This window comes from Grus americana, chromosome 7, assembly GCF_028858705.1.
Source record: "Grus americana isolate bGruAme1 chromosome 7, bGruAme1.mat, whole genome shotgun sequence".
Classification (NCBI taxonomy): Eukaryota; Metazoa; Chordata; class Aves; order Gruiformes; family Gruidae; genus Grus; species Grus americana.
In genome coordinates this window covers 16,280,831-16,302,826 of record NC_072858.1, presented here as the reverse complement: position 1 = coordinate 16,302,826, position 21,996 = coordinate 16,280,831, and the positions used below count along the sequence as shown (strand labels likewise).

Sequence of the window (21,996 nt, the reverse complement as noted above, 5' to 3'; positions counted from 1 at the left end):
GTGCCACCTCTGGCTGAGGAGGGGAGGGGGACATTGGGAAGCTGTCATCACGGAGCCAGGCTTTGTGATGGAGAGGTGTCATCTCCCTGCGAAGGGGCAGCCATGACAGTGATGTCCCCTCCAGATGGCTGCATGGGGCAGGTTCTTGCAGAGAACACCAAACTCCTTCCTGCTCCTGGGGCATGTGCCAACACCCCTCAGCTCCCACTCTCCCTTTTGCAGCCACAACTATGTCCGGGGGTCCATCACACTTTACATCATCAACCTGCATCGCTCCCGGAAGAAAATCAAGCTGGCAGGGACGCTGCGGGATAAGATCGTCCACCAGTACCTGCTGCAGCCCTACGGCAAGGATGGGCTCCACTCCAAGTAAGTGCGATGCTGGTGGCTGGGGCTGCCATCACTGCCCTGTCCTCAATGCCACTGCCCTGACCCTTTCCTGGTCCCGCAGGTCAGTCCAGCTCAACGGGCAGCCGCTGGCCATGGTGGACGACGGGACCCTCCCTGAGCTAAAGCCTCGTCCACTGAGGGCCGGCCGTACCCTGGTCATCCCCCCGCTGACCATGAGCTTCTATGTGGTGAAGAACGTGAACGCGCTGGCCTGCCGGTACCGATAGCCCGCAGCCCAGAATGGACCCGCCGGCTCCGCTCCTGCCCCCGCGCACTCCCCAGGACACGCTGCCTGCTCGGCAGCCCGCACGGCCTCACAGCAGGGCCACATCAGGCAGGCACGGCGCCGTGCCCTCGTCCTCGCACCCTGGACACACTCCGGCTTGGCACCCTCTTCCGCCCTGCGACTGCAGAGCTCTGCTTGGCCCTGGCCACCATCCCACCGGAGCGGTGCAACAGCAAATTTGCAGGGCCTGCCACGATCCGTCCGCAAGCTGCGAGAAGCACCCGGGGCCCGGTGCCCATCGTCTGCTGGGGAGGGCTGGGGTGCTGAGCCCTCGTATAGCCCAGGATGGGCACCCTCCCCGGCACCCCGATTCCCGCTGCCCCTCAGCGTGACCCCTCCAGCAGCCGGGTGTCCCTTTCCTCTGCACCTTCCCGGGCGGCGGGGGGCGCGGGCAGCGCTGCCGGTGCAGCAAGCGCATGGAAGCAGCTCCCTCTGCTGCCGCCAGCCCGGCCGGGACCGGCGCGGGGACGCTGCGGGCAGGGCGGGCCGGGAGAAGGGGCACAGGGGTCCGCCCTGGGCGGGCGGAGCTCGGGGGTCCGCGGCTGGTAATGTTGATAATTAAATTATACGGCCCGGAGCGGAGCGGCGGGGCCGGCGGGCAGCCCCGGCCCTCCCTGCTGGGGAGCGGCGGCGGCCGGGTCGTGAGTGTGTCCTGCCCGGGAGAGGGGCGGTGTCGTGGGCAGGAGCAGCCGGGACGCGCCGAGGTGCTGCCGGAGGTGTAATAAAGTTGGGCTGTCAACCGCGCCGGCGTCTTCTATCCGACACGGGCCGGGGCCGGGCCGGGACCGGGGCGTTACGGGACCGGGACCGGGACCGGAGCAGGCAGGAGCGGGAGCGGGGCAGCCCCGGGGCGGGCAGGCGGGCTGGCACACAGGGTGCCGCGGTGCCACGGTGCAGGGCCACGCCGGGCCGCCAGGGGCGCTGCGCGCGTGGGCGCGGCGGTCACGCGCGGCGGAGCAGGAAGCGGCGCGGGGCGGGCGGAGCCGCGCGGTCCCGGTGTCCCCGTGTCCCCCACCGTCGTCGCCGCTGCCGTGGGTCGGGCCGGGCCAGGCCATGCGGTGCGTCCTGATCGCCAGCACCGCGGCCGAGCTGCTCTTCTACTGGGCCGATGCCGCCTTCCTCCGCCGGCTGCGACCACCCCACGCCGGGCAGGTGGGGCGGGACAGGGCGGCGCGGGTGCGGGGAGAGGGTGTGTGGTCGCGCGTGGGCGCTGACCCGCGAGCGTGTGCCCCAGGGCCCGGCGCTGGAGGACAGCCTCAACACCCTCTTCGCCCCCCTCATCATCTCCTGCGCGGCACTGCTGGAGAAGCTCGCCGACACCTACACCTGCTTTGCGACCGAGCACGGGCGGCACCTCCACGTTCTGCACATGGTAGGGTCAGCACTGGCACTGGGGACTGGGGTGCCACAGCCGGCCCCCACCTGACCCCACTGCCGGTTGCAGTTTGGGGACTGCCTGTACATTGCAGTGAACGGCGACGGGACAGAGAGCGAGGATGACCTGCGCCGGATGCTGTTTGTGCTGCGGCGCTTGGTGGAGGCTCACTGTGGCCTCGTCACGCTCGACTCCCACCTCATCCGCAAGGAGTGAGCGGGCACGGCCGGCCGGCACGGGCTGGCACGCCAGCGTGCCAGGGCAGCTGCCAAGTGGTGTCTTCATGCAGCCCCGGGGGGGTGGGAGTGGGTGTCTCCAAGCCGGGACCTCCCTTTGCAGCAGGACTCCCTGCCTGCTGGGCTGCAGCCGGGTTTGGGGGTGCCCATTCCCCCAGGGAGGTGATAGCCGGCTCTCAGCTCACGCTCTGCGGCTGTTGCAGGTTGCGGCCGGCTGATTCGGAGCAGCGGGAGCGTGTCTGGAGCCTGCTGCGGGGCCTGCTGGAGACCTACAGCCGCCTACGGGAGGAGGACCAAAGCTTTGCGGTGGAGGTACTGTGCCCTGGGGTGTCCCTTGCCTTCGGGGCATCCCAGGGGTGTGAGGCTGTGTGGAGTCCCGGGATGTCTCTGGGCTGGGGACTTTGAGGCAGCTCCCTGGAGCAGCAGTGCCTGGAGGTTCGGGGCAGCTCAGGGACTGCGTGGCTGGGTCTGGGGGGGGCTCAGCAGCTGTCTCCCCCATGTGCCCCCCCCAGGCCGTGGAGCGGCTGATCCACCCTCAGCTATGTGAGCAGTGCATCGAGTTCCTGGAGCGACAAGTGGTGCAGTACATCAACACCAGCGCTGATCGCGGCGGGGATGAGGTGGGCCATGCCTTCCTCCTGGTGCACACCAAGCTGCTGGCCTTCTACTCCAGGTGCACCTGACCCCGGCCCCACCACCCCCCGCAGGGCAGTTCCTTGTCCTCCCGGCTGACCCTTCCCTTCTCTGGCCCATAGCCGCAATGCCAGCTCCATCCGCCCTGCTGACCTGCTTGTCCTCATCCTCCTGGTGCAGGACCTGTACCCCAGCCAGAGCACCGAGGAGGAGCTCAGCCCCCAGGTGCTCCAGAGCAGGGCGTGGGGAGCAGCGGGTCAGGGTGCCCCTGCAGGGTGATGCCTTGGTGGCCAGGCCTTAATTTTTTCCCCTTTTTTTGGAAGCCTGAGGCAGGGAAGATGCTCCCCCAGGGGCCCAAGAGAAGTGAGAGCATCCCCATGAGCAGCCCTAGCTCCCACGGAGCTGCAGAGAAGGACTCGGATGACCAGGTGAGTCCCTGGGATCAGGAGCTGCAGGATGGGGCACTGGCTGGACTGTCTGCATCGCTCCCATCGCTGACCCAGCCATTCTCGCCAGCAGGACACAGACGATCTCTCTGTGCCTGAGGTTTACTACACACCTGAGCCCTCACCAGGCAGGCACAGCACGGGTGAGTGCCCCACCGGGCAGCAGCCCAGCCCTGTGCCCCCCAGCCCTGCAGAGGCTCTGGGGCTGCGTGGGGGGCTGGCAAGGAGGGTGACCTGCCATGCTCCCTGCAGGCAGCGAGAGCTGGTCGGAGGGTGCTGAGATACTGAGCACCGGGGAGGTGGATGCTGCAGAAGTCCAGGTGAGCAAGGGGTCCTGCAGTCCCTCCTGGCTCTGCACCTCCTCAGCCTGTGTCCCCCGTGTTGTGCAGAACTGTGATAGCTCTGACCACCCTCTCCGAGGCATTGCTTACGGTCTCCCTGTCCAGAGCCATCAGCACAGAGGGGCCGGGGCTGCCTCAGAGCAGTCTGGTGTCTCCCTCTGCTGCCTCTGGGCTTTCTGGGCTGCTTCCCTGCCGAATGCTGCAGAGCCTCACACGCTCTCTGCAAGCAAGTGCTGGCTTTGGTGCAAGGTCTTTGCAACCCGTGTCTTTGCAAGCAGCTTCCCCTTTATCTGCTGCTCTTTTGGGGTCCCTGGGTGCTTCCCTTGCTGCTGATCTTTTGCCACGTGGCCCCTCCAGCTCCATGGGTTCACTCATGCCCAGTTGCAGTTTTCAGTGCATTGTTCTGTCCCTCCAGAGCGTCTGGGGTCGGTGCAGGCTGTCTCATCCCCTAAGGGGTCTGAGCATCTCCCCTCTCTTCCCTAGATGGCAGAGGACTTGCTCCAGACCTTGGGGCCTCTGGTCCCTGAAGCTTCAAACCCCAGAAGGATCTTCCTGGATGCCAACCTGCGGGAAGGTTACTGCCCCTTGCTGCCGCACACCATGCACTGCCTCCCGCTCTGGCCAGGCATCTCCCTTGTCCTCCTAACCAAGGTGAGCGGCCTCTAAGGTGAGGGAAGCGACAGTGGGCTGGGTCCTGGCTGACCCACCTCTCCTCTCCCTGGCAGGGCCCCATGACCCAGGTGGCTGTCACCTTGTACCAGCTGCTGGATGGTTTCTTGATGCTGGAGAGGAAGCTGGAAGAGGGGCTGGAGACAGGAGCCCCACGCTCCTACCCGTTCCTGGCTGAGCTGCGGCAGCGCATGGACAAGTTTGTGAAGAAGCTGAGTGGGCAGGACATCCAGGTGGGAGTGGGGACACAAGAACCCTGTACTTCTGTCCCCGCAGCTTGACACTGAGCCCTGTCTCTCTCTAGTTGCAGAACGCCTGGGTGGACTTCAAGAACAAGATATTTTCCCGGAGCGAGCCTGCAAGCTCCTTGGAGTGAGTACGAGGTGACCAGGGAAAGTCTCCAGGGCAAGCAGGGATGTTTCCCAGCACAGGAGACAGCACGGCTGTCCCTGTGGCACTGGGGACCCAGGGGCCTAACTTCGTACCGTCCATGTCTCAGGCTGCTACAGGCAGTGGCCAATGTGAAGCGGCAGCTCTGCTCTGTGTACCGCCAGCTCTTCCTGGCCTCCACCAGCCACAGCTTGTCCCAGGGGCTACGGGACCATGCCCAGAAACTGATGAGGTGAGTGCATGGGGGTGGCCAGCATCTCCGGGGGGCTGCCCCACACCCAGCTCTGCTGGGGCTTGGGGGGTGTCCCAGCCTCTCACCACACCTCTTCTCGGCAGGGAGAAACTGCTGGACTGGCGGGACTTTCTGCTGGTGAAGAGCAGGCGCAATATCACCATGGTGTCATACCCGTCCCTGCGACTGGGAGCCCAGCCTGGGGAGGAGAGGTCCCTGGGGGGGAAAACAGAGGTGGAAGAGGGAGGACCCTGTCCCCCCCCAGCACCAGGGTCAAGGGGAGGAGTGTAGTGGGAGAAAGCGGTTTCCCCAAGGCTTAGGAGCTGCCCTGGAAGGGCACCAAAATTGTTGGACACCCTTAACCCATACCACATACCTGGAGGACTTTCCTGGCCTGGTGCACTTCATCTATGTGGACCGCACGGCTGGGCAGATGATGGCACCATCGCTCAACGTGACAGAGAAGTCCAGCTCAGAGCTGGGCAAGGGCCCCCTGGCCACCTTCATCAAGAGGAAGGTACTGCTCATGGGGATGGGGGTGGGATGGGGACCACAGGAGAGGTTGAATGGTTGGAGGGTTTTCCGCTCAGGCTTCAGGTGTCCCTTGTTCCCCAGGTCTGGTCCCTGATCACGTTGGCCCGGCGATACCTACAGAAGGGCTACACAACGCTCATGCTGCAGGATGGTGACTACTACTGCTCCTACTTCCTCTGGTTTGAGAACGAGCTGGTATGTGTGGCCAGGGGCTGAGCCCCTCTCCCCCGGCACCTTCTGGGGGCAGGGAGCAGGGCTGCAGGCGCAGGTGGCTCCAGCTCCTCGGCAGTCCCTTCCCTGCTCCTGCCCTCTGCTGTCATCTCTCCCCAGGGCTACAAGCTGGAGGTGATGGAGGTGCCGGTTCTCTCGGATGACTCTGCTCCCATTGGGATGCTGGCAGGAGACTACTACAGGTGAGCAGTCCCCAGCCCTGCACTTTGGCACCAGGGCCCGGGGCCGTGCTGGCATGGGGGTCCCCGTGAGTGATGCTGTCCTCACCAGGATGTTGCTGTAGGGTGGTGCCAGTGCTGTGGTGTCACCAGGGTTGCACCAGCCCATCTCCCTGGCCTGGTGCCATGGTCCTGCCAGTGTATGGGCACTGTGTCCTTGCCAGGGACTTTCTAGGGAGAAGGTGGTTAGAAAGGGGGTGCTGGTCTGTGCTGTGCCTGCCAAGACCCCTGTCTTCTCCTCCCCAGGAAGCTGCTGCGTTACTACAGCAAGAACCACCAGGCAGAGGTGGTGAAGTGCTACGAGCTGCTGACCGTGCACCTGGGCATCATTCCCTCTGAGCTAGTGGTCCAGCAGGCCTGCGACTTGGCCCGGCGCCTCTGGGAGCCCTCCCGCATCCCCCTGCTCTGAGCTGCCTCCAGCCGCCTTGGGGCCGGGATTAAAGCGGGTGTGTGGGTGCTCCTGGTGCCTGGGCTGCTTTCTTGGTGCCTGTGCGCCGTCAGCTGTGCCTGCGGGCAGCCGTGGGCAGCCTTCCCATCCTCCAGCCCAGCCGGGACTCCCGCTGCCTGCCACTTCCCGCAGGCTTCGCTGGCACCCAGCAACCTCCAGGGACAGGTGGAGAGTGAGGCTGAGAGGTTGTTGGCAAATCACCATCTTGCTGAAAAGTGCATTTCCAAAGCAGGATTTATAGCCTTGGCTTGGCATCACCGCCGGGCTTTGGCTGGAGAACAAAATGGTGTAGCCAAACCTGTGTGGAGGAATGGCCCAGGATGCATCCCCCTTTCCCCTCACCCACAAATGTGGGGTGCAGGCCCCTCAGGGGCTTGGCAGGCTGTGGGGAGGTGCACCCATCCTGCACCCCCTTCCCCACACCTGGGCTCCCAGACACCAGTCAGCCATGGGGCCGAGCTCGGCTGTGAACAGGGGGTAAAGCCAAGGCAGCTCATGTGTTTCCTAGGCATGTTTGGGCTTGGTGCATATGCAACACCCCCCCGCCCTGGCTATGGCTGGGGATGGGGCCAGTCCCCTGGGGCTCCAGTAGCTGCTAGCCTTGTCGCTCTGTGCTACTCGCTGGGGCTGGGGCTGGCGGTTCAGGGAGCACTGGACCATGGTGGGGCCTTTGCCCCATCCTGCTGGGCAGGAATTTGCCCTGCCAAGCAACAGCACTGGGTTCAGGGTGAAGCTTATGCCCAAGCTGCCCCTCCTCCTGCTGCTCTCAGGGCTGTGCTTGGGGCTTGCCTGCTCGAGGGCGGGCAAGGTCCCCCTGTCCTGCAGCACTTGTTGGTCCATCATCCCAGCCACATGCCCCTGGATTCTCCTTGGAGCAGAACAGGGGCTGGGGGGGGCTCTCAGGCCCTCGCCTGTCTGCCCAGCACCTTCCTGGGGTACAGGCTGGGGAGCACCTGGCATCCTGCTGAGCACCAGGCAGGATCTGACCCTGTCTCCTTCTCCGTAGTGCAAACCCCCAGCAAAGCTCTGCCAGGATCAGCGCCTTGCTGCAGGCAGGGCCGGGCCGGGGGGGGGGGGGGGGGGGGCCAGCACTTGGCATGTGCGCCGTCCTGCCCAGCCTCCCTGGGACGCAGCGTCTGGCGCTGCACCAAGGCGTTCCCTGCTCTGGCCCCCTTGTTCCCTCCCCATGCCCGGAAGCCTTAGGAAAAGTTCCGCTGTGAAAGCAAAGTCCAGGCTGCCAGGCACAGGGCAGGCATGGCCGGGCACTGCAGGGCAATGGCAGCCAGGCTCCGGGCTTGGTTGGGCATGGGCTGCCCTTCCTGCTGGCTGCGGGGGTGGCATCGGTCCCCAGGGCTGCTGGGAGCACGGCTGGCCCATGGTGGGGCTGCAGACCGGCTGCAGCAGGAGTATGACGCGGTGGTGATTGGAGCAGGTAACACAGGGCGAGGGAGCTGGTGCTGGGCTGCGGTGAGCTGGTAGGGACACCCAGTTGCCTTCCCCTCTGGGCAGGCGGGGGGTCACCAGGTGGGGACCACAGTGGTGCTGGGCACGTGGCAGTCCCCCAGCATGGTCCTTGGGGGAGGGTGCAGGGGTCTTGCATGGCTGGGCACGTGTTGCCGCCCCCCCGGCGTGCACGGCGTAACTGGGGCATCTGCTTTGACCACCTCTGTCCCCATCCCCTGCACCGTTAGGGCCAGGGCTGTAGGGACAGGGGAGGATGCTCCCTGTCACCTGTATCCACATGTCCAGAACCCCGTTATTTGGGTGGTTGTGGCAGCCCTGCACCCCAGGCATGGCAGGGTGCCCTGTGCCGCAGGACCACCCCGATGCTGGGCTCAGCTCACCTCCCTCTCTCCTTGCAGGGCACAACGGGCTGGTGGCAGTGAGTACCAAGAGTGGGGTGGCGTTGTCTCCATCCCCGGAGGACCGCGTGAAACCAGGGAGGGTCTGCGCTGTGGGCAAGGGAGGGTGTTGGTGGCACTGCCTGTGGGGCTAGGGGCTCCCAGAGGGCTGTGAGGAGCAGGGTCTTCCCTGGTGAGGAGGGTACCATGTGCAAGAGGGTCCTCAGGGCAACGAGGACACATCCACCCAGAGGGACGGGCAGCATGACACCAGGCTCCCCGCAGGCTGCCTACCTGCAGCGGGCAGGGGTCCGCACAGTCGTGCTGGAGAAACGCCACGTGCTGGGTGGCGCAGCCGTCACAGAGGAGATTGTGCCAGGTACCTCTATGTGCCATGTGTACCCCCATCCCCCCCCCAACCCTGGGTGTGGGCACCTCCCACCGCCCCAACATCTTCCAGGCTTCAAGTTCTCCCGGGCGTCGTACCTGCTCAGTCTGCTGCGGCCGCAGATCTATGCTGAGCTGGAGCTGCAGGTATCGGCACTGTCCCTGTCTGGGCTGCTGGCACCTCCTGGCATGCTGGCAGGGTGAGCCTGCTGCAAAGCCATCCCCACAGCGTGGGTCTTGGCATCCCTGTCTTGCAGCAGCATGGTCTGAGGGTGCTCCCGCGGGACCCCTACTCCTTCACCCCGCTGCTGGAGGACAGGAGCTCCCCCCGCTCCCTCCTGCTGGGGCACAACATGACCCAGACCCAGCAGCAGATCGCACAGTTCTCCCAGAAGGATGCCCAGGTATTGTGAGGGCAAGCACCCAGCACAGCAAAGCCCCCAAGAGGCTGTCCTGCCCAGGAGAGTGGCAGGGACGCTCCTAGGTGGGGTATCCATTGCACCCACCACAGCCCCCCTCTGTCCCCTTTCAGGCTTATCCTGAGTACGAGGCATTCATGGGGGGCTTGGTGTTGGCTCTTGATCCACTGCTGGATGCTCCCCCGGTGGACACAGCTGCCCTGGGGCAGGGGTCCCTGCTCCAGCGGCTCAGGGCCCTGCAAGCCCTGCGGCCCCTGCTGCGGGCAGGTACGTTTGGGATGCCGGGTACGCTGATGGCAATGGATATTTGCCTGCACCTGGCATGGGCAATGCAGAGCTGCTCCTTCCAGGGCATAGGCTCCTCAGGAGCTCCAGCTGGGCTGGCAGGCCAGCAAGCTTGCCCTCTGCCTGTCCCCAAACCCAAACAGGTGCAGGCAGCTGGACCTGGTGCAGGTCTCATGCTGCCTCTGCACCCCCAGGGCTGGCGCTGGGGTGGCAGCTGCCCCGCTATTACGAGGTGCTCACAGCCCCCATCTCCAAGGTGAGTGCTGGCAGCAGTGGCACAGAGACACTAGCTCTCCCTGCCTGCCTGCGGGGGGGGCTGTGGCAGCCCTCACCCCAAGCCTGGTGCTCTCTTTTTCTCCTGGGCCAGATTCTGGACCAGTGGTTTGAGTCGGAGCCCCTGAAGGCAACTCTGGCTACTGACGCGGTGATTGGAGCTATGGCCAGCCCCCACACCCCTGGCAGCGGGTGGGGGTCCCTTTCCTCCAGGGTTCATGGCTACACCATCCCCCCATACCACCCTCTGTGCTGGCAGCTCCTTGGCTCTGCTGTCCCCCGGCACCCTGTACCCTGCCCCGCTGCCTCTCCCTCCTGCTGCTCGCTCAGCCTTGCTGCGGTGGCTCAGGGGTTTCAGCTGGGCAAGGGGCTGTCCCCCATCCCTGCTGTATGGCTCTCCTGAGTGGTCCCCACTGCGCTTTTGCTGTTTGGACACCTCTGTCCCCAGCTCAGGTCAAGTCCTGGCGGGTAGGTGCTCCCAGTAACTGATTTAGCATTCTACAGGCTGGAGCAGTCCCATCTATGGGGGCTGTGGAACCATCCTCACCATGCCCATGCAGGGGACAGACCCTGGCTAACCTGGGGTCCTGCTGCCACAGGTACGTGCTGTTGCACCATGTGATGGGTGAGCTGGAGGGACGGCGGGGGGCCTGGGGCTACGTGGCCGGCGGGATGGGGGCCCTGTCCCAAGCCATCGCCTGCGCAGCGGCTGCCCAAGGAGCCCACATCTTTGCTGAGAAGGTATAGGGTGGCTGGGTGTGGAGAGCTGCCTGGTTGGCCTGCAGGCAGCAGGGATGCTCTTGGTGAGGTCCTGTCCCCTCCACCTGCCCAGGCGGTGTGCCATGTGCTGCTGGGCAGGGATGGGCGGGCACAGGGCGTCGCGCTGCAGGATGGGACAGAGGTGAGGAGCAAACTGGTGCTGTCCAACGCCTCCCCCCAAATCACCTTCCTGGAGCTCACCCCCCAGGTATGGGGAACACGGGGCTGGCAGGGGCTTGGTGTGGTGGCGTCCCCTGGCCAGGCTGCACCCCTCACTACTGGGCTCTACCCCGGCCTCTCCCACCCCAGGAGCAGCTGCCAAAGGATTTCATCCAGCGGATCAGGCAGGTCGACACACGCTCCCCTGTCACCAAGATCAACGGTAGGTACTGGTGGGGCCACCTCCATCACCATTCCCACTGGAGGGACACCAGTGCCAGGCTGCAGGGCTCAGCAAGAGGCTGCACCACATTTCCTCCATCTTCCCCTCCTGCACCCAGTGGCAGTGGATCGGCTGCCCAGCTTCCTGGCTGCCCCCAACGCCCGCGATGGCCAGCCCCTGCCCCACCACCAGTGCTCCATCCATCTCAACTGTGAGGGCACCCACCTCCTGCACCAAGCCTTCACTGAAGCCACCCATGGGCACCCCTCCAGCAGGTAGGAGCCTGCAACGGCACACCTTGGTGCCCCAGGGAAGGGGCAGAACAGCCATGGCAGGTGGTGCTGGGGGAAGAGGTTTGGGTGACCAGGTCCTCCTCTGCCTGCCCAGCTGGTGTCCTGCTCCCCCAGGCCCATGATCGAGCTCTGCATCCCCTCGGTGCTGGACCCAGGCCTGGCCCCACAGGGCTGCCATGTCGTGTCCCTCTTCACCCAGTATACCCCCTTCAAGCTGGCGGGCGGGCAGCCCTGGGACGAACATGCCAGAAATGCATATGCAGACACAGGTACGTAATGCATACATGGACACAGGTAACACCAGGAGTGCTGGTCCCTGCCTGCGGGCAGAGCCACCCTGGAGCTGCTCAGGGGACAGCCACCATGTCCCCCAAACTGTGTGCCAGTCACTCCATCCCCCTCTAGTGTTTGACTGCATCGAAGCCTATGCCCCAGGGTTCAAGGCATCTGTCATCGGCAGGGACATCCTAACGCCACCAGACCTGGAGAGGATCTTTGGGCTGCCTGGTGGGGTGGGTACCATGTGGGCTCAGCTCTGAGCATCGCTCTGGTGTCAGCACTGGTGGGGGCACAGCATCAGGCCAGCCACAGCCAGGTCACACAGCCTGAGCTCTGCTTGCAGAATATCTTCCATGGAGGGATGTCTCTTGACCAGCTGTACTTTGCCCGACCAGCACCATCCTACTCAGGCTATCGCTCCCCAGTTCCTGGCTTGTACCTTTGTGGAAGTGGAGCCCACCCTGGTGAGTAGGGCTGGGAGCTGGGATCCTCCTAGGGGGCTGCAGAAGGACAGGGTGCATGGAAGAGGTGCAAGGGCAGCATAAGGCATCGGGGGTGGGGTGCGGTGGGAGGGGGGGTCCACTCCCCTCTGCCTTCACATGGGCAGGGAGATGGAGCAGCTTCACTGGTGCAGCCCTGGGCCCCATCTCCCGGGGCCAGAGCTGCCCACTGCTCCCTGTTTCTGCTCCCTTGCAGGAGGAGGAGTGATGGGAGCAGCAGGACGCAATGCTGCTCGGGTGGCCCTTGAGGACTTCAGGCGCCTGTGATGGCAGCCGTAACACTGACTTCACCTATGCAGGGTTGTGACTGCAGCAAGCCATGCTGTGCCTACACAGAGTCCTGCCTGTCCCCAACTTCCTTCCCAGGCACCCCAGGGCAGCAGCATCCCCTGAGAGTTGGGGGGGTGCAGGCTGGCAGGGTTCCTTCTGCTTGCAGCTGCCACTCTCACCTTGAACACGTGGCTGCTTCCAGCCCACCACAGCCCAGCCTTGCCCAGGTGGCTCCTGGGCACCAGGCAGCCATGGCAAGCCTTGCTCTGCCCCTGTCTGCACCCGCGGAAATAAACCCTGGCCCAGGCTCTGTCTTGAGTGTTGTCACTGTGGTTTTTTTAGCTCTTTGTGCAGCTCCCGAGGTGCTGATCTGGGGGGGGGTGCACTGTGCTATCTGCACTGTGGCTCACAATGCAGCCCTGGGGGTGCTGCCAGAGGGGACAGGCATGTCCCAGAGCAGTGAACGGGGACAACCAGCCCTCTTGCCCTCTCCTCTGCTCACTGATGCGTGCTCAGGTCCATGCAGGGCAATGTGGCTGGAGCCACCCAGCCCCGGGCTGGCCTGGGCCACCTCAAGGTGCCTGGAACACGCAGGGAGCTGCTTTAGACCTGCTTTGCTACCTGAAGCCCCAACTGTCCTCTGCCCCCACCCCCCAAGCCCTCAGTGGCTGTGTGTACAGCAACCACACATCCAGCTGGTCAGAGACTGCAGGAGCCAGGACTGGCAACTGCCCCACCCCCACCCCCCCATTCACCCCCCATTCCTGCTGGGAGCTGCCTGCATGTGTCCTGGCCCCATCCCTCCATCCCCAGGGCAGATGCTCCGTGCAACCCAGTGGCTCTCACTGGCCACCCCTCAGCCGGTGGCAGGCCCGGGGTGTGCCCCTCTCCCGGGCTGCTGCCGGGAGCCGCTCGCTGCCGATTACAGAGCTCACATCCTCTCCCTGCCCTCTTCCTCCCGCGGACAATGCCCACGATTCAGCCACCCACCTCACCTCCCACCGGGCCCTAAATACAGTGCTGCCAGGCTGAGCTGTTGCACCTGAGCTGGCTGAATCAATATTGACTGGCCAGGAATAGTCCCGCAGTCCTCTGAGAATAGCCCCGCACGCCTGCTCCGCTGCCCACAGCTTCCCGCGCACGGGGCTGCCCTGCTGCCAGCGGTGTATTTTTAGCTGCTGCAGTCGCTGGCTGCTCGGGGTTGCAGGTGCTGGCACCCAGTGAGCCCCAAGGGCTGGGCTGGAGGGGGGGGGATGACAGCAAGAGGGGACACCCCCAGCCTGCCGTGGTCACACTGAGCAGAAGGACACAGTGCCCTCACTCCTGCAGGTTGAGGCTGGCAGGTCCCAGGTGTCGGAGAATGGACTGGAACCCCCCCCTTCCGCCGCCTTCTTGCTGCCCCCAGGAGCAGAGGGATCCAGCACCCACCTGCCCTGCACCCCTGCCAGCATCTGCCTTGGAGTAGCTTGGGGGGGGGGGGGGCAGGCTCCTGGCCTCACACTTGAGTAATTGAGCTCCAAACTGTCGAGCCACAAATGAGTCACGGGCTCCACTGCTGGCCCCAGCCCTGCCCTTCCCCAGGGCTTTCTGTGGCCCCCATGTTGGGGCTGGCCAGGGACCCCCATCCCAGGAGAGGCTCCAGTGTGTGCCCTGAGCCCAGCTGGGGCATAGGGCTGGGATGAGGGTGCCCTGCAAGAGGGTCCCAGGGCCGGGCACCCCTGTACACCCGGGGTGCTGGAGGCTCCCGCAGGACGTGGCAATGAGGTCACAGGCTATTCCCGGCCGTGTTGATCCTGGCTCCTCCCGGCAGGAACCAGCTGCTTTGACTCCAAACAAACAGACCAGTAGCCACCGACACATTCCTGGCCAGCCCCTGGCCACCACGGTGAGGGCACAGGGCTTCCTGTTTACCCCCATCCCACGGTGTGGCACGGTGGGGCAGGCAGGCAGCGGGGTGCCCTGGAGACTGGCGGCACCCCTAGCTGGAAATTGCTCCCAGGGCAGGTGGGGGGGGCATTCCCTGACTCCACGTCCCACAGAGGGGAGCAGTGCCTGGGGACCCCTGCAGCCAGCCTGGCTCAGGTATGGCCCGGGTGATGCCCTGAGCCCCGGGAGGACCCTGCTTTGGTCTCCCAGTTCCACCCCACAGCCTCCCCTGGTCTCTGTGCCCCCCAAGTCCTGGCCCCATTGCAGCAGCCCCAGGCACCCTATGCCTGCGCACCCACTGGAGCTGCTGAGTGGGGTGGGAAGGGGCAAGGGGTGTCCTTGTGGGGTGTCCTTAGCTTGGCAGTTTATCACCCCCAGAAAACCCATGCTCTGTCTGGCTGGGGGCTAGCCTTGCGGTGTGGTGATGCTGGGAGGGGGCATCCCTGACTGGAGGCATTGAGTTCATTCTGCGCGAGGGGGTCCGGGCTCACAGCAGGTAGGGGCTATCCCAGGGGTGCTCAGATCCTCTAGGCTGGGTTGGGGGGGCGGGGGGGCAGGTTTGGTCCAGGGTGGCAGAGGAGGACTGCGGGGGAGGGGGGGGGGATGAAGGGGGTGAGGGGGAGCAGGGTGCAGGGCTGGGCTCCAGGCATGGTGCGGGGGGGCCGGGCTGGGTAGCGTGGGTCCCCACCCGGGGCGGCCCACCCCGCCGCACCATAAAAGCGGCGGCAGGCGGTGCTCGGCGGCAGGAGAGCTGCTGGAGGCCGGCGGGAGCTAGCGCCGTGTGCCCTCGCCGCTGCCTGTCCCACGCTGCTGCCTGTCCCACGCTGCTGCCTGTCCCGCACCGTCACCCCCTGCCAGGGTGAGTGCCGGGGATGGCTCCGGGAGGGGGGGGATCTGGGCACATGGGTGGGGGGCAGCAAACTCACTAGTGCTCCGAGCGGGGATGCAGGGGAAGAGATGGGGTGATGGGGGACAGGGGCTGTGTGCGGGATAAGGAGGGGACTCTGGTGTCTGGCACAGTGTTCAGGTGGGGGATAAGGGCGGGGGGGGCCCTCTGTGGGGCCCCCATCCGTGGCCTGAAGCATGGGGCAGGCAGGAAGCAATAGAGGCAGTGTAGTTTCATGGGGGTTCCCGTGGCTGTTGGCAGGCAAGGCTGACTGTGGGGCAGTGGGTGCCTGGGGGGGCTGTGCCAGGGCTGGGTGCCCCTGGTGAGGGGCAGGTGCGTGTGGGGCTGGGACTGAACCCCGGGGTGGGGGACACTGCAAGCTGTGTGTGGGAGGGACCAACCCCTGCATCCCCTGCAGCACAGGGACAGGGATGTCACCACTTTGTGAGGGGCCGTGACATCCCTCCACCATTGCCCAGCTCCTGGGGCACGGGGGGGCTGCAGCAGCACTCTCCACCCCACTGTGGTCCCCAAGGGCTCAGTGTTGGGCTGTCCCCAGGCATCCTACTTGCAGAGCCACAATGGCGATGCTGGCTGGCGTGAGTCCCATCCTGCTCCTGCTGGTGCTGCTGTTGTGTCGGGTGGCCCCCAGCGGGCAGGAGCCTGCCCCAGTGCAACTGCGGCTAGCGGGGCCACGGGGGCCTGCCGGGGAGGGCCGGCTGGAGGTGCTGTACCAGGGACGATGGGGCACTGTCTGCGATGATGGCTTCGACTTCCACGCGGCCACCGTCGCCTGCCGGCAGCTGGGCTACGCCACGGCTGTCACCTGGACCCATAGTGCCACCTACGGCCAAGGGGAAGGTAGGGGGCAGGTGGGGAATGAGGGCTGGATGGGGCCCATGGTGCTGGGGAGGGAGATGGAGACACCCCCCCAACGGTGATCCTCAGCCCTGCATGTCCCCCCTCAGGCACCATCTGGCTGGACAATGTGCAGTGTGGGGGCAGCGAGGGCTCCCTGGCAGAGTGCGTTCACAATGGCTGGGGCACCAGCGACTGCCACCACGGTGAGGATGCCGGTGTGGTGTGCTCAGGACAGCGCCTACCTGGTGCCCGCTCTCCGGCCACCATCTCTGATCACCTGGGAGAGGTAAGTGCCCAGCAGGATGGATGGGGGTCTGGGGCAGGTCCCTTCGACCCTTTCCCTTGTTCCCATCCTGCACACCCTGCCCTCGACGCTGGAGCCCCCATGCCCACCCCTGTGCCCACTGTGGCAGGTGCCGGGGCTGAGCCTGGAGGAGGTGCGGCTCAAGCCCATCCTGGCACGGGCCAAGCTGAGCATGCCAGTGACGGAGGGTGCCGTGGAGGTGAAGCACAACGGGCGCTGGAGGCAGGTGTGCGATGCCGGCTGGACCAGGAACAACAGCCGTGTGGTCTGCGGGATGCTGGGCTTCCCCCGGGAGAAGCACGTCAACACCAGCTTCTACCGGTAGGGATGCGGGAGAGCTGCTTTGCTGCTGTGGAGCACATGGGGCAAGGTGCCTGGCTGGACACGTGGGGGCAAGAGACCAGGGGGTGTCAGGGAAGGGATGCTGGGTGGGTGTGCGGGGTGCTGGTATGGCCTGGCCATGCCTGGGTCCCCTTCTTGGAGCCTCCACGAGGGGCAGAGCTGGGCTCGGCAGCAGCTGGGTGGCTGTGGGGATGGTCACCAGCCGTGGCCAGAAAAGTGTGGGTGGAAGGAGAGGAGAGGCAAGTGGCCCTCAGCCCCTCCACCCCCGCCTTGGGCCAGGGCTATAAATACAGCCTGTAATGAGCTCCTGCCGATGCCAGGAGTCTCGCAGTCCTGCCAGGGCACACGGCACAGACAGGCTTGGCACGGTAATTGCCAGTGGGGAGAGGACCTGTCCTCACCCTGCCGTGCTGTGGGAAGACCCCACAGCTCCAGGTCCTGCCATGAGGTGCTGGGAAGGGCAGGGATGATGGGATGGGGGGGTCTGGAGCCCCACAAGGTTGGCATGGCCCCCCCGGACCTCCTGGCTCTGTGCACCCACAGGAAGCTCTGGAACATGAAGCTGAAGGACCCCAACTCCAGGTAGGGCTCAGACCTGGGCAGGGTGGGCAGAGGCACCCTGGTTGGGCATCCAGTGCGGGTGTTGGGTGGGGGAGAGCCTGCAGCACCGAAGCTGACACCAGCCCCTGCTCCTCTCCCTCGGCAGCCTGAAGACCCTCAGCCGGAACAACAGCTTCTGGGTCCACAGGGTGCGGTGCCAGGGCATAGAGCCCCACCTGGCCCGCTGCCCAACGCAGATGGCCCCACCAGCCCCCCGCCAGCATGCCTGCCCCCATGGCATGCATGCCGTCGTCAGCTGCGTCCCTGGCCCTGCCTTCCAGAACGGCATGGGCAAGGGCAGGAGCAAGACCTCCCCAGGAAAGGTGAGCCCCAGCACGGCCCCGCATCCCGTCCTCCTGACAGAGGGTCCCGGAGCCAGGCAGCCCTCGGCCACCCCGTTTGCACCCATGCCCGTGGGGTGGGTGCACCCTGAGGCCGCTGACCAGCTGCTCCCCATGCCCAGGTGCTCCCGGTGCGGCTGCGAGCAGGTACCCACGCTGGCGAGGGCCGGGTGGAGGTGCTGCGCCACGGGCAGTGGGGCACCGTGTGTGACAAGCAGTGGGACCTGGCTGCGGCCAGCGTGGTGTGCCGGCAGCTGGGCTACGGGACGGCGAAGCAGGCCCTGGTGGGAGCCCAGATGGGCCAAGGTGAGGTGGGCGACACGGCAGGGACTCAGGGCGCTGCTGGGCTTGGAGGGGCATGATGGGGAAAACCCCTGGTTTACTGGGTGCTGCTGGAGCATCCTGGCAGTCCAGGCAGCTCCAGCCCACACTGGGATGGGGTTTCCCTGGCTGGTCGTGCCATGGGCAGCCCCATTCCCGTAGGGAACGCCCAGACTGGGGGAAGGAGGGCAGAGGTCCTCCCTGCTCCAGGATGGGCACAGAGCAGGGAGTGCTGACCTGCCCTCTGCTTCAGGCCTGGGGCCCATCCACATGAGCGAGGTACGGTGCACCGGCCGTGAGCGCTCCCTGGGTGAGTGCCGCTTCCGGGACGCTGAGCGGAGCGGCTGCCGGCACGAGGATGACGCTGCTGTCCGCTGCCACATGCCCCTCATGGACTTCCAGAGTCAGGTGAGCCCCTGCCTCCTCCACAGAGCCTGTGGAACCCAAGCCCCATTGCACAGCCCCTGCCCCCCAAGCTCTGTGCCTGGTGTGGATGCTCAGAGCAGCCCTGGCGCGGCCCAGGGGATGGGGGGGGACACACAGCAGCACGCTGATGGGGCTCTGCAGGATGAGCCGATGGCAAAAGTAGTCTTGTGGGGTGGAAAGGAGGAAGAGGAAGGTGAGGGAGACATTCACCTGGATGTGTGTGACTGACTGCCCCATTGCAGTGCCGGGTGGGAGGGCTAGGGGGTCTGCCCCACACTCTGGCTCAGCTCCTCTTTGCTCACAGGTGCGGCTGGCCGGGGGCCGCAGCCCCGATGAAGGTGTGGTGGAGGTGCTGGTGCCACTGCAAGGGCGGCTGCAGTGGGGCACGGTGTGTGGTGCACAGTGGGGCCTGAATGAGGCCATGGTCGTCTGCAGGCAGCTGGGGCTGGGCTTTGCCAGCCATGCTCTCCAGGTGAGTGGGGTCCCAGCCTGGGGCCTGGGCTGCCAGGGGTCCAACGCGATGCGTGATGTGGACATGGGGTGGCCAGGGGCTCTGGGAAGGGACAGCCTGGGAGGACAAGCCCTGGTGGCAGTGCTGGGGCAGGGGAGCTGGCAGGGGAGGCGGGGTGGGTGCTGGCAGGGGGTGCGAGGGCTGGTCCGAGCACTGTGCTCTTCCTCTGCCCAGGAGACGTGGTACTGGGCAGGCAGCCCCGATGCCGCCCGGGTGGTGATGAGCGGGGTGCGCTGCACTGGCACCGAGCTGGCCCTCCAGCAGTGCCAGCGCCATGGCCCCGTCCATTGCCCCAGTGGTGGGGGACGCTTCTCGGCGGGGGTCACCTGCACCGCCCGTGAGTACCGGGAGCCCACGGGCTACTGCTGGGAGGGGGCACCCCCTCTTCTCCTGGTACAGAGAGCAGGGGGGCTGTGCGGGGTGGGGATCGCCTGCTCCATCCCTGCTGATCTGCTCTGTGCAAGATGCCCCGGACCTGGTGATGAACGCCCAGCTGGTGCAGGAGACAGCCTACCTGGAGGACCGGCCGCTGGGCCTGCTGTACTGTGCCCACGAGGAGCGCTGTCTCTCCCGCTCCGCTGACGACATGCACTGGCCCTATGGCCACCGCCGCCTCCTCCGATTCTCCTCCCAGATCCACAACCTGGGCAGAGCCGATTTCCGACCCAGGATGGGGCGCCATGCCTGGACCTGGCACCAGTGCCACCGGTGAGTGGCCTGTGGCAGGGGCTGTCAGGAGGCTGCCCCCTCTCCGGGCCAGGCAGGGCACGGTGGCACCCGTCCCACAGAGGCTGGCCCACCCAGGGTAATTAGCAGCGTCTGCGCCGGCACTGTCATTACGGCTTTATTTGGCTTCAAGGTTGTAATTTACTCAGAGCCTCTGGGTGCTTCCCGTTCCCAAGTGGGCGGCTGGGCTGGGCACGTGTTCCCCGGCAGGGCACCAGCCCCATGCTCAGCCTCTGTCCCCACAGGCACTTCCACAGCATTGAGGTCTTCACCCACTATGACCTGCTGACACTCAATGGCACCAAGGTGGCCGAAGGGCACAAGGCCAGCTTTTGCCTGGAGGACACCAACTGCCCTGAGGGTAGGTGCCAGCCATAGAGCTGCCAGCGACCCCCCCATCCTGCTCCCCAATGGGGGCTCTGCCCATGCCCTCCCTCCCTCACCTCCTCTCCATACCGCAGGGCTGCAGCGACGCTTTGCCTGCGCCAACTTTGGGGAGCAGGGGGTGAGCGTGGGGTGCTGGGACACCTACCGCCATGACATCGACTGTCAGTGGATCGACATCACTGATGTGCCACCAGGCAGCTACACCTTCCAGGTACGGGGATGGAGGGGCAGGGGGGCACCACGCCACTGGAGCTAAGGGCTGCAGGCTGCCCTCCATGGGCACCACCAGCACCCCTCACCCTGCACATCGGGGTGCTGCTCTGCACCCCACGGTGTGTGCCATGGCCTGGCCTGGCCAAGGCGCAGCAGCGCTCCAGGGGGCCAACAGTGCCCCCAGCACTGCTCCTCACCCTCCCCAGGTGGTCGTGAACCCCAAGCACGAGGTGGCCGAGTCAGATTTCTCCAACAATGTGATGCGGTGCCAGTGCAAGTATGATGGGCAGCGCGTCTGGATGCATGGATGCCACACAAGTACGGAGGGACAGGATCAGAGGGGGCATGGTGGGCAGGGCGGGAGGAAGCGGCGGGGCTGGGGGTGCCACAGGTCCCAATGTCCCCCACCCACTCATGCTGTCGCTCTTCTCAGGTGATGCCTATGGTGCCGATGTGGTGAGCGATCTGGAGCGACGGGAGCGCCTTGCCAACAACCTTGTGTGACCCCCCCCCCCGGCATCAGCACGTTCCCAGCAGCGCTGTGGGGCAGCCTGGCTCCTGCACCCCAGCCCCTGCACCCCAGCAGCACTGGACTGAGCTCAGGGACTCAAAGGCTTTTGTACTCACTGATGCTGCTGCAGAGGATGGAGATGAGCACTGGGGCCGGCGGGGAGCGCTCAGGGGTGCCCAGCGCCATGCTGCCAGCGGGACCTACAAGAGAGGACCCAGGTACTGCAGCAGCCCCCACCTCTGTGGCTCCAGTACTCCCCCAGGATGTCTACCTCAGCCTGGCCTCCTGCCCCCCTGGCCCCAGCAGACTCAGGACAGACCCCAGCCACCGTCACCTGTGCACCAGTCCTGTCCTCAATAAAGGTGCTGTGCGATGGGAGAAAGGTGCTGTGCAATGAGAGAGCAGGTACCCCATTACCAACCCCACCATCCCCTGCTCCTTCCCCTGCACTCTTCCCCACCAGGACCACAAAGCCAGTCCCTAGCTGGGAATGACCCTGGTCTAGACGATGTGTCCCCCGGCCAGGTACTGTCACCCCTCTGCCACCCAGGGCCACCAGCCCCCCCCCCATTTGCCTGCATGCGGCCAGTGCCAAGTGGCTCTGGCTTGCCACCACCATTCACTGCCGGCCAGGGCACCGTGGCCCTGAACTGGCTGACCCCATGCACATGAAGGGTCCGGGCCAGCTCTGTGGCAGCATGGGCCGGCAGCCAGCCCACTGGCCACCACGGCTGCAGCTGCCATGCCGGGCTTTCCCAGGCTGCCCTGGCCACTTCCCAGCCCTGGGGCAGGGATGGGGCCACTCTGCCCCTTGCAGCCCTTGCTCCTGGGCACAGGCCGGGGGATGCTGTGCCCTTGCTCTCTGTGTTTCTTTCCTCCCACGGTTTCTAGCAAAAAATTTTTAAAGAAAATAAATGGGAATGCCACCAACCCACACTCTGTACTGCCTGGCCCCTGACGAGCCAGCTACCGGGCAGCACCACCCCTCTCCTTGGACACCCCTGCCTGTCCCCACCCTGCCAGCAGGCACCAGCTGGGGGGGGGGAGGGGGGCTGCCAGTACCCGCCTCAGCCCCACACAGCTGGGACAGGCAGGACTGTACCCACACGTGACAGTTCCCACACGTGGAGGAACTGCCGGGGACGGTGGTGACGCGCTGGGGTGGCCAGAGGCCAGGAGCAGTGGCGAGCCGCGTGCCGGCACAGACTTGCTCCACTGGGGTTGGGGTTCAAGGGATGCCAGACAGTGGGGAAGATGCTTTCCACATGAGAGCAGCTTCATGGCCTGAAATTCCCCCTGGCCAAGCTGTGAGCGGCCAGGAAGAGCGGCTGAGGCGGCTGAGACGGCTCCCAGCTGGCAGCACCGCCAGCACAGGGGCAGGCAGCCACCGCCGCAGGGTCATGACCGGCTCCGCTGCCGCTGAGCTGGGGGACAGCCAAGGGACATGGGGCAGCCACACGAGTCCTTCAGCACAGGCTGGAGTGAGGTGGGCATGACCAAAATCAGGCAAACCACTGGCAGGGG

General features: G+C 65.6%; 4 protein-coding genes across 9 annotated transcripts in view; all 4 read left to right on the top strand.

The window, feature by feature from the left end:
* The window catches only part of HPSE2 (heparanase 2 (inactive)), a 111,563-nt gene extending 110,152 nt beyond the window's left edge, over positions 1 to 1,411 (top strand). Inside the window, exons 11-12 of the mRNA XM_054832213.1 lie at positions 223 to 369; positions 452 to 1,411. Coding sequence (XP_054688188.1) covers positions 223 to 369; positions 452 to 617 — 313 coding nt within the window. The 3' untranslated portion in view covers positions 618 to 1,411. The remainder of the gene's footprint in view (positions 1 to 222; positions 370 to 451) is intronic.
* A 217-nt stretch (positions 1,412 to 1,628) lies between these two features.
* On the top strand, positions 1,629 to 6,439 carry HPS1 (HPS1 biogenesis of lysosomal organelles complex 3 subunit 1). 3 transcript variants are annotated; one of them, XM_054832210.1, is made up of 18 exons: positions 1,629 to 1,828; positions 1,911 to 2,048; positions 2,121 to 2,263; positions 2,491 to 2,599; positions 2,800 to 2,960; positions 3,043 to 3,145; positions 3,244 to 3,348; positions 3,440 to 3,509; positions 3,619 to 3,686; positions 4,191 to 4,358; positions 4,433 to 4,609; positions 4,681 to 4,748; positions 4,876 to 4,998; positions 5,103 to 5,173; positions 5,376 to 5,515; positions 5,614 to 5,727; positions 5,863 to 5,945; positions 6,228 to 6,439. In XM_054832210.1, exons 1-18 carry the CDS (start codon positions 1,730 to 1,732, stop codon positions 6,388 to 6,390), a joined length of 2,103 nt encoding a protein of 700 aa, XP_054688185.1. In that variant the 5' UTR covers positions 1,629 to 1,729; the 3' UTR covers positions 6,391 to 6,439. The 3 variants fall into 3 exon arrangements, with proteins under 3 accessions (XP_054688185.1, XP_054688184.1, XP_054688187.1); XM_054832209.1 differs by having other exon boundaries at positions 3,437 to 3,509; XM_054832212.1 differs by lacking the exon at positions 1,629 to 1,828 and having other exon boundaries at positions 1,914 to 2,048; positions 2,146 to 2,263; positions 3,437 to 3,509.
* Positions 6,440 to 7,651: 1,212 nt separating this feature from the next.
* On the top strand, positions 7,652 to 12,424 carry PYROXD2 (pyridine nucleotide-disulphide oxidoreductase domain 2). Of its 4 annotated transcripts, none has more exons than XM_054831846.1 (16): positions 7,652 to 7,861; positions 8,292 to 8,311; positions 8,556 to 8,649; positions 8,731 to 8,804; positions 8,915 to 9,061; positions 9,190 to 9,343; positions 9,556 to 9,617; positions 9,729 to 9,826; positions 10,234 to 10,375; positions 10,467 to 10,601; positions 10,703 to 10,775; positions 10,894 to 11,050; positions 11,183 to 11,337; positions 11,474 to 11,580; positions 11,691 to 11,811; positions 12,044 to 12,424. In XM_054831846.1, exons 1-16 carry the CDS (start codon positions 7,684 to 7,686, stop codon positions 12,112 to 12,114), a joined length of 1,788 nt encoding a protein of 595 aa, XP_054687821.1. In that variant the 5' UTR covers positions 7,652 to 7,683; the 3' UTR covers positions 12,115 to 12,424. The 4 variants fall into 4 exon arrangements, with proteins under 4 accessions (XP_054687821.1, XP_054687822.1, XP_054687820.1 ...); XM_054831847.1 differs by having other exon boundaries at positions 9,505 to 9,617; positions 12,147 to 12,424; XM_054831845.1 differs by having other exon boundaries at positions 9,505 to 9,617.
* Positions 12,425 to 14,743: 2,319 nt separating this feature from the next.
* Positions 14,744 to 20,835, top strand: LOXL4 (lysyl oxidase like 4). The gene is made up of 15 exons (XM_054832011.1): positions 14,744 to 14,902; positions 15,489 to 15,790; positions 15,898 to 16,076; positions 16,204 to 16,415; positions 16,980 to 17,018; positions 17,143 to 17,359; positions 17,500 to 17,683; positions 17,952 to 18,106; positions 18,429 to 18,596; positions 18,810 to 18,972; positions 19,100 to 19,343; positions 19,607 to 19,722; positions 19,823 to 19,959; positions 20,168 to 20,279; positions 20,395 to 20,835. The coding sequence occupies exons 2-15, from the start codon at positions 15,511 to 15,513 to the stop codon at positions 20,463 to 20,465; spliced, it is 2,277 nt and encodes a 758-aa protein (XP_054687986.1). The 5' UTR covers positions 14,744 to 14,902; positions 15,489 to 15,510; the 3' UTR covers positions 20,466 to 20,835.
* Positions 20,836 to 21,996: the final 1,161 nt, after the last annotated feature.